Source organism: Neomonachus schauinslandi, chromosome 12 (assembly GCF_002201575.2).
Source record: "Neomonachus schauinslandi chromosome 12, ASM220157v2, whole genome shotgun sequence".
Lineage (NCBI taxonomy): Eukaryota > Metazoa > Chordata > Mammalia > Carnivora > Phocidae > Neomonachus > Neomonachus schauinslandi.
This window is the reverse complement of record NC_058414.1, coordinates 51,155,136-51,167,329: the sequence shown is the minus strand read 5'-3', so window position 1 is coordinate 51,167,329 and position 12,194 is coordinate 51,155,136. Positions and strand designations below refer to the sequence as shown.

Genomic DNA, 12,194 nt, shown 5'->3' with positions numbered 1-12,194 from the left:
ATGCTATGAATAGCCCTCTAAAATACTGCATTTGCTTTATCTCACAAATTTTGACAGTTGTATTCTCATTTTCATTTACTTTGGAATATTTAATAGTTTCTCTTAAGGATTTTTCTTTGATCCATGTGTTATTTATTTATTTTTATTTTCATTTTTATTTTTAGACAGAGAAAGATAGCAAGAACACAAGCAGGAGGGGCAGGGGAGAGGGAGAGAGGATCTCAAGCAGACTCCGTGTGGGGCAATGCAAGAGGTGGGGCTTGATTTCAGGACCCTGAGATCACGACCTGAGCCGAAACCAGGAGTTGGATGCTTAACTGACTAAGCCACCCAGACACTCCTATCCATGTATTATTTAGAAGTGCATTTTAAAATGTGGAAATGTTTTGGGACTTTCTACCTATTTTTCTGTTATTAATTTCTAGTTTAATTCTGTTGTGGGGTGAGAGCATACATTGTATAATTTCTTTATTTTAAATTTGTTAAGATGTGTTTTATGGCCCTGACCATGATCAATCTTGGTGACTGTTCCATGTGAGCTTGTGAAGAATGTGTATTCTGTTGTTGAGTGAAGTGTTCCATAAATGTCAATTAGATACTGTTGAGTGATGGTGCTTTTCAGTTTAACTTTACTTTTACTGATTTTCTGTCAAGATTTAACAATTTTTGCCTTATGTATTTTGATACTCTCTTGCTGGAATACATACATTCAGCATTGTTATGTCTTTTTGGAAAATCTACCCCTTTATCGTTAGGTAATTCCCTCTTTATTCCTAATAATTTGCCTTGTTCTGAAGTCTGCTCTGTGTGAAATGAATACAGCTATACCAGCTTTTGTTTGGTATTAGGATGATATATCTTTTCCATCCCTTCACTTTTAATATATTTTTGTCTATACCTTACATAGACAAGATGGTATGTAATAAAGATATAGAATAAGCTTCTTGGTCTTTCAGGTGGTTAATTTTATGTGTCAATTTGACCGGACTAAGGGATGCCCAGATGGCTGGTAAAATATTATTTGGGGGTTTGTCTGTGAGGGTGTTTTCAGAAGAGATTATCTATTAAATTAGTGAACTGAATAAAGCAGACGGCACTCCTCCATGTGGCTCAATATTGTCCAAGTCCAATCCTTTGAGGGCCCAAACAGAACAAGGGCGAATTTGCTCTCTCTCTGTTTGAGCTTAGACATCCATCTTCTCCTGAACTTGGACTGAATTACTCCACCAGTTCATGGGTCTCCAGCTTGCAGCACCAGATCATGGGACTACTTGCCCTCTGTAATTGTGTAGGCCAATTTCTATTATAAATCTCCTCTTCTATATATCCTAGTGGTTCTGTTTCTCTGGAGACCCCTGACTAACACAGTCTTAATCATATTGTAAATAATATTAACCATGTAAAAAAAAGCCTAGAAATTACAAAAGATATTATCTCAAGAAAAAAAATCAGCTAAATAGAACATTTTTATTTTGCCCCTGAATGAAAAGCAGCGTTTGTCTTCATAAAGTTCTTGAAAAGAGTTCATCTGAATACACTCTGCAAATACTTTATTATGCTTCTCAAATTGCAACTACAGCAAGAAGAAGGAAATTATCCACATTATTCTTTTTTTTTTTTCACATTATTCTTGATGTCAAAAAAGATACTTTAAAACATACAGTATTTTTTTCATTCATGTGTTAACATTATTGTCTGCAATTTCAGCACTCATATTCCAGAAGACTATTGCTTCATAAAAGGCTAATTTTTAAGTACATTTTAAAAGGTAGGGAGCAAATTTGGCCTTTTAGGTCTAGAAACTATTTCTTGGCTAGACCTTATCAAAATGGGTCCAACCAGCAAGTATATTTATAGTAGCTTTACCTTGAACAAATATAATTATCTAATGAATATTTCTGAAAATACAAAGTGTATATTTTTAAATTTATCAAATTCATTACCACTTCTCCTTACTTAAGAAGGAAACTGAAACCCATTTTAAAGGTGTGAAAACAGGTCCAGAGTCACTTAGTGACTGGAAGATGACACTGGGCCCTTGTAAGTCCATTCTAAATAACTAGACATTTGAGAAAAGCATAATAATTATTATAGGGTCAAATGGTAGCATACACTCATGCATATGTATATCCATTTTTTTTTTACTCGTGGTGTCAATTAAATATTTATTTTAAACACCTAATTTAAGTACTAAACTATAGCATGATATATTTTGTTGGTTTGTCACTCATTCATTCATGAATGCATTTGTTTGAAATGTTGTGCTTGTGCAGTTTTGATGCTGGCTAGACACCAGTCAGACTCCCTTCGAGGGCAGGTAATTTATGTCCACCCCCTGACCACTTTCCTCACTGCGTTACACTCAGGGATCACTATGCACTTTCCTAATCACTCAGGGGCTGGATACCAGACACCTTGGGGCAAATTAGCCAATCTACAGGAGACTGGGAAATCCAGCTAATTTCATCCTACTTGCCATACATAAGCTGCTCCCAACAGCTCTAGCTTGCTGCTCACCTGTCCCAGGGTGACGCTGTGTGACGCTGCCTGTCAGCTTAATCTCTCTTGGAGCTATAAATAACAAAGATCTACCTTTCATTCATTTGAGTGTCACTCTGCTGTGTCTTGCCATCAAAAGAATCTTTAAATCTCATAAATTAGGGAGATATAATGGTGAGCAAGGACCCACTCCTTGATCTAAGTGACTTTCATACTTAGTGGGAGGACAGACAAATAAGCTATCATCTGTAACCCGGGAGATTCTTCATTTCCAAGACATAACTGGAGCCATTTTTGGAACTTAGTCAGATGACAGGTATGCAAGTCGGGGGGGGGGAAGATAATTCAGGAAGAGTTTAAAAATACTGCAAAGACCAAGAGATAAGAGAAAGCTCCACACATTCATAGAGCATAAAGTGAGTAAGTGGAAGAGGTACCCAGAAAAGGGTAGTGAGGGATCACATTAGTTGAGCTGGGACAGACCCTATCTGCTATACCAAGGCAAAGAACTTGGACTCCATCTTAAGGCCAATGGAAAAGTACAAGAGGGTGTTAGAGAACTGGCCATGGTCAGAATGCTATTTTAGATCATTTTGATTTTAGTGTGAAAAAATGAATCAGGAATTTTAAGGCAGAATGCAAACTGTACATAGGGGAGGCTGGTCAGTAAACCAGAAGTGTTGGCCATAGTGGATGGTGGCATGAGTCCAAGTAATGGGAGTAAGGTAAGAGAAGGGTACAAGCACATTGAACTGTGGAAGATGGGGGTAGGTTTTACAACACACACAAACACAGTTTGTTTCCTGATTAAAGGTTTTCAGAAACTTTATTTTCAAACATCTAATATGGCTTTAATATATCCTGTTATCTTTTAGCAGGTATTGGCTCCAATTCAGAGTTTTATGAAAATTATCTTATTGAAACTCTTCAGCCTAAACCAAACCTTAATCAAAAACATAGTTCCTTCTGATTCTTCCAATGCTAATTTAAACAGTAGTAAAAAAATGCTGCCTTAAATTAGCTTTAATCTTCATTTATATCATATCATTTAAAATTGAGTTAACTTGTTAAATATAATTGATTACAGATTAAGCTTTCCAGGGAATAAATATATCCTCTCATGTAAAATGAAGAGAGGGGAAAATCAAAGCAGTTGATGCAAGCAAATCCTAAACAGTCTACTAGAACAGAAGGAAGGAAAGTTTTTCTTGTCTTATATATTTCATCTATTATTGGGTTCCATCTTTATTTGTGTTTAAATCACCAAAAAGGACCATGTTTCCCCTCAAACAAGTGGTAGATGGACATTTCACTCACAAACCAAGAGCTCACCCAAATACTGTTTGTTTGTTTTTTTTAATTCTAAGTAGTTGTAAATTTATCAGTTGCAAAAAAAAAAAAATTAGCAGCATGTTTTGCTTATTTTCTTTAAGTAAGCATTAGATTGAGGAATTATGGATATACTTCTTGGAGTATGGTACAACTTTAATAGGCTGAGAGTTTATTTTGGTAAAGTTGACCTTCATTTTGATTTCTTCATCTATTTCTTTTTTTTTTTTAAAGATTTTATTTATTTGACAGAGAGAGACACAGCGAGAGAGGAACACAAGCAGGGGGAGCGGGAGAGGGAGAAGCAAGCTTCCTGCCAAGCAGGGAGCCCGATGCGGGGCTCGATCCCAGGACACTGGGATCATGACCTGAGCCGAAGGCAGATGCTTAACGACTGAGCCACCTAGGCGCCCCTCTTCATCTATTTCTAACAAACCACATCCCCAAACATTACATAGAAAGAAGAAGGCATACTATTCCTCACTATATCTTGCCATTCTGAGGTCTTCAGATGGTCTTAGAGATAATACTATAATCCAGCATACAGAAACTATTCAAGCAATTGAAGGCTTGGTCATCAACCAGAAAACAGAATCCATAAATAGAATCATCTTAATCTTCTCCAGTACTCCTTGAGAAATCTGAGATACAAAGTGACTCACATATAATTAGAAAAATCACATTGCATTTCAGGAGGGGAAGGTAAAGGCCTCTCAATGCTAGAATTACATGCTAAAAGAAGAAACCTACTGAGTGCAAGCTTAGCACTGAAAGCATGCTTGGTCAACTAAGAGCCAGCCATGTGCCTATTTTTTTGTATAGGATATCAAACAGTAGCCTAGGACTATGGTTTATCGGATTTACTCCTCAATACTCTGAAAAACCAAAGGACTAGAGTAACAGAAGAAAAATATTTTTAAAGAGCACTGGGTATTATAGGCAACTAACGAATCGTTGAGCACTACATCAAAAACTAATGATGTACTGTATGTTGGCTAACAGAACATAATAAAAAAATAAAGTTAGCTGTCACATTTTATACATTCATCTATCATATGGTGAAAATAGAATTTATGCTTAAAAGAGCACTGTTGATGTGCATTTCTATACCCGAATCAAGAGACTAATTTTTTACTTTTTATTATTATGAGATAATTATAGATTCACATGAAGTTGTGAGAAATAAAAGAGAGAGATCCTGTATCCCTATTACCCAGTTTCACTCCATAATAATGCCTTGTAAAACTACAGTATAAAATCACAACCAGGATATTGACATTGATACAATCCACTGGTCTTGTTAAAGCCATATTTTTAACTATCTGGTGAGCATGACCCAGACTTCACCAAGTGTCTCCCACTCTCCTCATATTGTTCCTCACACTATATTCCCATGTTTATGTTTTGGATGCCTGGGTAAATCATTTGCCACTTGCTGAATGAGGAATGAAGGAGAAATGTCAAGTACTTGCGGGGAGTGGGGCGTTGGAGGCAAGAGTTTGGGCTCGTTAAGCTGGGGCTCCCGCAGGACATCCAGTTTGAGATGTCTAGCAGGTATTTGGCTTGACAACTCTGCAATGCAAATCTCAACACTGCCATGCCTAGCTGAAAGCAAGCATTATAATTAGGTCAAAGAAGCCAAGGAAAACTTGGCCACCTTTAGAAAAAAACACCATCAACAATAGCCAGCATATCTCCTCCAGAATGCCCCTCCAGGAAAAATACTTCCTCTATCCCTTGGGACTTCTATTTACACCTCTCATTGGCCTCTGTAGTGAAATGTCAAGAATACAAAGATTTATTTGGTTTTGTCTGGGGATAGAGTTTATTTTAAAGATGCTAACAAATTCAAGTGGTGGCAGATTATAGTTTCTATAATATAAAATTTCAAACAACCAGTTACTGTTCCTCCATCCCTTTGATGGGGCCCAAACTAAACAGTTCCACATTCATTACAAAAGACCTCTGTAGAGTACCTTATTATGCATCATTTAAAGAGAGGAGAAGAACACAAATCCAGGAATCCTTTGGAATTTCAGACTGTATAAATAGCCCTTCGGTGAATGACAGCTTAAGCTGTGCTATGCAAAAAGCATGGCAGAGACAATAAATTATTTGAACTGAGTTGGTTTTTCCATATTATTCTAACCCTTAAGCATCATAGGGACAATTTCCCTTTGCTATATTTCTATACTAAAGTCCAAGGGTAATATTTAGAGTGATTTCCCACGAGCTCTTGTGATGATCTGCATTATTAAAAATGATTATTTCCAACCAACGGCCATTTCTGCTAGTAGCAAGGCAGGCAGGAAGCATTGTGTGAGCTTCTGGCTCCGGGAACACTGCTGTAGATCCCTGAACAAAGTGCCAGCAACTTTTTTCACCTGACTGGAGGGTTTGGAAATAGTTTTTCTTTGTGTCTACAATCCATTTTAACAAAATAGTTTCTGTGTTTAGGTAAACTGGGATAATGGAGAAGAGAGGCCTTTGCGAATGGTTGTTTCATCGACTAAGGATTCCTGGCAAATTTTAAACAATGCAGAATTTCATTCCTTCTTGATTTTCCTGACGAAAATAATATAATTGAATAATCTATAATTGGTGATACAACTGCAGCTAGACCCAAGGCTTGGCTATGGCATAATACCATGCAATGGAGATTTATACAGACATTGATGAAATTAATGTACTTGACGAAACACTTGTTAATACCCATTGGTGTCTGCACCTTTGCTGTGCCTCTGACCCTCTCATACTTGTCTGAGGCTCTTTCTAAGAACATTTCTTACCTGAATCTGGTGCCTATGCTGTGGGTGTACATGGTAGGAAACTTCTAAAGCTGAGAGAAATTTCCTCCAGAAATCCATTAAAAACCTTGGCCTCAGAATAATAACACCATGATGTCAACTGTTCCTTTCCATTTTTTTGGATATGTTCCAGTCAATGCCAGTCTTGACCTGAAACACAACTCCTTCCACTGTCTTGCATAAGAAATGCAAGCATATTTAGTATATTATTTTTGAATTTTTATGGAACTGTGGCTTGCGGTGGGTAGGTAACATCTCACAGCCCACTGGCATTTCATTTAAAAAAATAGACATTTCTCTTTGCCAAGTCTTTCCTTCCTGCTGCCAACCACAAGGTCACACAGCTCTAACCATTCTTCCCACATGGTGCTCAGCACCAATTCTTTTCCTTTCCCTCTTTGAAGTGTTCCTTCACCAACCTAAATGCCAGTCCCAGTCTAGCTTCTTCCCCACCATAGCCTTTTCAAAATATCTTCTCAGCAGAGCTCAGCTTGCCCTACAAAGAAATTCTCACATTAGCTGTTCAGAAAACTCCATTTTCTCCATATCATTAGATTCAGAATAATGACAATAATATCAGAAGAAAAGGAAGGAGAGGAGAGCTTACATCCCATTTCATCTCAGAATTCTTCAAAGCAGAAAGTAATACCACTCACACATACACAGAGGGTACTATGAACGGGGAAGGAGGCAGGGGTCAGAGCCAGCTGAGGTTGAAATAGTTACTGACTCCACAAAAGAGGGCACAGGTCTGGCCCTCTGATTTGTTACTTTCTGCTGCATATTATTATGGTGTATTTAAGAAAGCCAGGGAGAGTGGCTATTTAGAAAAATTATGCAGGAGATGTCTTTTACCTTCCCTAATTACCAACATTTCAGAATATACATTTAACCTCTCTAAATTAGCACCTCTTTACCCCAATTGATATACCCATTACTGTAAGGATTTATCCAGTTTTAGGACTTATAGGCAAACCTCTTTATATATAGAAAGGAAGCATAGGGTACCTTTAGAAAAAGCAAAATTCATGAATACTGAATGCTGCTTATGCTAAGAGAAAAAAGAGAAACCCTCAATTAGAGCCCAAACTTCAATAGGTTAGAGTAGAAAAATAACTCTATCTGCAAACTATTACTTGATAGATTATTTCAACATGCAGTGCGCTCACAAAATTTTTCTCCTGCTTTTTCTCTTTTTTCACTATCTCCCTCCTTCTGAATCTCCTCCACCCTTTCCATCTACATCTTGAGTAACATTAACTTCTATCATCCACGATGAAGAGAATTTCATTTCCAATTTCTATCTATTTGTGGCATGCCCAGAAACTACTGATAAAATTCAGAGCTGATTCCTCTTTCACATCTCTTTCCCTATACTGGGGCTGAAAAGTGCCCTTGACAGTGAATGGTGACTACTCAAAGTGAGGCCGGGCTTGAGGCTGCGATGCAAGCTTTCAGGTGCCTTTAGCAGTTCCTTTTCTTTTAAGAGATACACTGAGAATCAGATGGGAGTGAAGAGGTATTGATATTAAACCTTTTGCATCTGGGCGAGGAAGGAACAGGAAGTGCATTAGGCCTGGTTTGCTTAAGGACAGCAGGAAGCAAGTGAGGAAAGGACAGAGTGTGAAAAAGTTGAGTAGTTATCAAAGGATGATGGCTTAGAAGTTCCTCCCTCCTCTGCTTTTCTGTTTCTACCAACGGGCAGCTTCTCCTTGGAATTAACTCTCTTCTACACTGCCATCAATAGAGAAGTTCAGTTAAGAAGTCTCTCTGTGCACCCTGGGCCCGAGCCTGCTCGCACGCCCCAGCTCGGGAGGGTCCTCCTGGACCCGGGAGCAGACCCTGGTTGTAGTGAAGCCAGATGGGGTGCAGTGGCGCCTTGTTGGGTATGTGATCCAGCGTTTTGAGAGGAGGGGCTTCAAGCTGGTGGGGATGAAGATGCTGCAGGCACCAGAGAGAGTCCTTGCTGAGCACTACCATGATCTGCAGAGGAAGCCCTTCTACCCAGCCCTCATCAGCTACATGACCTCTGGCCCCGTGGTGGCCATGGTCTGGGAAGGCCCCAATGTGGTCTGCTCCTCAAGGGCCATGGTAGGACACACCAACTCAGCTGAGGCTGCCCCTGACACCATCAGGGGGGACTTCAGCATCCACATCAGCAGGAACATCATCCATGCCAGCGACTCCGTGGAGGGGGCCCAGAAGGAGATCCAGCTATGGTTTCAGAGCAGTGAGCTGGTAAACTGGGCAGACAAAGGCCACCAGAGAAGCATCTACCCACCCTGAGCACTCAGGCTGCCCTCAGCCACCCCAGCAGCCACTCAGGATTAACTACTTCTGTCATCCAGAACTTGAGCCCACACCCATGGTCTGCCCTTCTGTCCCAGACCACCTCCCTGTCTACCTTCTGCCCCACCCTAGCCCAGAGGGGTTGAGCAACCAACTTTCTGTGCCTTTTAGTATCCTAAGCCAGTAAGAAATCGGACCAAATCCTTTCTGTACCAAAGTGCCAGACAACCTTTGGGGCATCTCCAAAAGTGTGTAGTGTAACCTCCCTTCCCCCAAAGGGGGGGTGGGACATTAAAATTAGCTGTGTTGTGTAAGGGGGGGTGGATCATTTATTACAGTTTCTGCCATCTCTGAGGTAGGGCTTTATGCAAAGTTGTAAGCGTTTGAGAGTAGAAATAAAGCTTACTCTCACACACCAAAAAAAAAAAGAAGAAGAAGTCTCTCTGTGCAAAGCCACTGTTATCTCAGAAAAGCTAAGTGAGGAAGAATAGAGTAGCCGAATGGAATCAAATGGGAAGAAATGGATGGCAAGAAACAGATAAGCTATACGCAAGACTTCTAAAGCTACAGTTTTATTTGGGCACGCAACCAAGATTTTTTAAAACTTAAAAACTTCATAGAATTTTGAAATTATAAGTTATCTTAGAGACAGTAAAACTCAACTATTCTCTTTTACTCTTACATAAAGAAATTGGAGTCCACAGACATGAAGAGATTTGTCCAGGGTCATACATGTAATAATAGCGATTAATTTGGACCTTGAACCCAAGTCACATGAAATACAGACCACTGGTCTTTTGCAAAAATCTTAATGCCAGATACCAATATGAATATTTTCATATTCTACAGCCATACACATAAGGAATTGTGTACAAGGCATTTGTCAGTCAAGGGACAGTATTTATTAGGATAAGTAATCACTCAAAAATTATCCTGAGACTAAAGAAGACATACAAATGTCTAACAGACACATGAAAAAATGTTCATCATCATTAGCCATCAGGGAAATCCAAATCAAAACCACATTGAGATACCACTTTACACCAGTTAGAATGGCAAAAATTGACAAGGCAAGAAACAACAAATGTTGGAGAGGTTGTAGAGAAAGGGGAACCCTCTTACGCTGTTTTGGGAATGTAAGTTGGTACAGCCACTTTGGAAAACAGTGTGGAGGTTCCTCAAAAAATTAAAGATAGAGCTACCCTATGACCCAGCAATTGCACTCCTGGGTATTTACCCCAAAGACACAGATGTAGTGAAAAGAAGGGCCATATGCAACCCAATGTTCATAGCAGCAAGTCTGCAATAGCCAAACTGTGGAAAGAGCTGAGATACCCTTCAACAGATGAATGGATAAAGAAGATGTGGTCCATATATACAATGGAATATTACTCAGCCATCAGAAAGGATGAAATACCCAACTTTTACATCAAGATGGATGGGACTGGAGGAGATTATGCTAAGTGAAATAAGTCAAGCAGAGAAAGTCAATTATATGGTTTCACTTATTTGTGGAACATAAGGAATAGCATGGAGGACATTAGGAGAAGGAAGGGAAAATGAAGGGGGGGAAATCAGAGGGGGAGATGAACCATGAGAGACTATGGACTCTGAGAAACAAACTGAGGGTTTTAGAGGGGAGGGGGGTGGGGAGAGGGGTTAGCCTGGTGATGGGTTTAAAGAGGGCATGTATTGCATGGAGCAAAGGGTGTTATACGAAAACAATGAATCATGGATCTCTACATCAAAAATGAATGCTGTATTGTATGGTAACTAATAAAATTAAATTCAAAAAAAATTATCCTGAGACTTACACTGAAATAATAATAAGAATAATCTATAAATCATGTTACTTTGACATATTTTCAATTTGATCTGTTTCATATATGCAAAGAGAAGAAAAGAAAGAACACCAAAATCACACAAGTCAGTATCCTGACATTTAAATGATGGAAATATTTGTCATTTTTTAAAAAAGAAAATAATTGCTATATCTGATTTCCTCATGCTTTTAATATGTTCTTTACTATCTCAATCTCTAGCAAGCTCAAGCACCACATTTTTTTAATCTTTAATTAAGAGTTAAGAGACCTTGGGTAAGTTACTTAACTTATGAATACCAGATGAGGTAGTTTATGCAAAAGTGCTTACTGAGCCTGGCATCTGGTGTATAATCAGCACAGTGTTAGCTGTTTTTATTAGTAGTAAACATTGTTTTAAGGAAAAGAATAAAAAGGGAAGGATCATCTATATCAGGGAAAATGCAGGATTTGGCTACAAGCATCAGTTCACTGGGAGTAACAGCTGGTCTCTTTATAGGACTTAGGATACAGATTACATAAAATATATATATAGGAAAAGGAAAAGGGTAAAAACTTTCAAAGTTCACCAGTTGTAGCCCACAGCGTTTCACTCAAGCTCATTAGGAAGTTTACATTTATAATGTAATCTCTTTGAAACAGATTTGATTTTTTTAGTAAGGATCTTATAAATTAGAACTTTCCCAGAGGGCTAACCTAATACAAGTTGTTCCAGAGGTGGAATTCCTTCTGATCAAATATCTCAGAACAGAAGAAAAATGATTCACTAAGACTGAAGTATGCTGGTTTATATAATTAGCAGTGAATATCGGAATACCAGGGGCAGCATTAGCAATTAATAATACCCTTGCCTTCAGACCTGCATTAAGCAAAAGAAATACATTTAACTTACATAAAAGAACTGTGCAAATTAGCAGTACACTATCTCAGCCCAGCTGTTGTAAAGTATTACCATATGGCTTTATAGTACACCTTTATTTTACCTTGGAGATTAAAAGCCCTTTTTAAAAAATACTATTTCCTAAGGTTGTTCTGTGCTACACAAAAAAATACCAGTACCTTTATACATTTTGGGGAAACTGGCTAATGTATGAAGGTTATGGTTTTATACGCTTACCTTTTCCTACTACCTCACCTAGCCAAGATTCTAATGAATGAAGTCATACTTACATCAAGCAAAGTAATTGAGAAGTGAATTAAATTCTCCTTCCAAACAACGCATGCAGGGTCACTTGCTGTGGAAAGGACCAACGCAGGAAGGAGAGAAAGCAGATGCAGGGGTTTTTCCTTAGTTCAGCATGATATGAAAATGAGGCTCAGAGGTAAGAGAGATGGAGGGTCATAGGAAACAATGACCAGCACATTGCCTGGCACCAAGCTGATACCTGATTAATAATGGATAAGTCAATGAATATACTCAAAAACGTGGTTAGGGTAAAACTGTATGAAT

The 12,194-nt window shown here is 38.6% G+C and overlaps 1 protein-coding gene across 1 annotated transcript; it reads left to right on the top strand.

Annotated features, from left to right (window-relative positions):
- The first annotated feature begins 3,200 nt into the window (after nt 1–3,200).
- LOC110579906 (nucleoside diphosphate kinase, mitochondrial-like) lies at nt 3,201–8,921 on the top strand. Its single transcript, XM_021689541.1, has 3 exons — nt 3,201–3,224; nt 3,378–3,492; nt 8,401–8,921. Exons 1-3 carry the CDS (start codon nt 3,201–3,203, stop codon nt 8,919–8,921), a joined length of 660 nt encoding a protein of 219 aa, XP_021545216.1.
- The last annotated feature ends 3,273 nt before the right edge of the window (nt 8,922–12,194 follow it).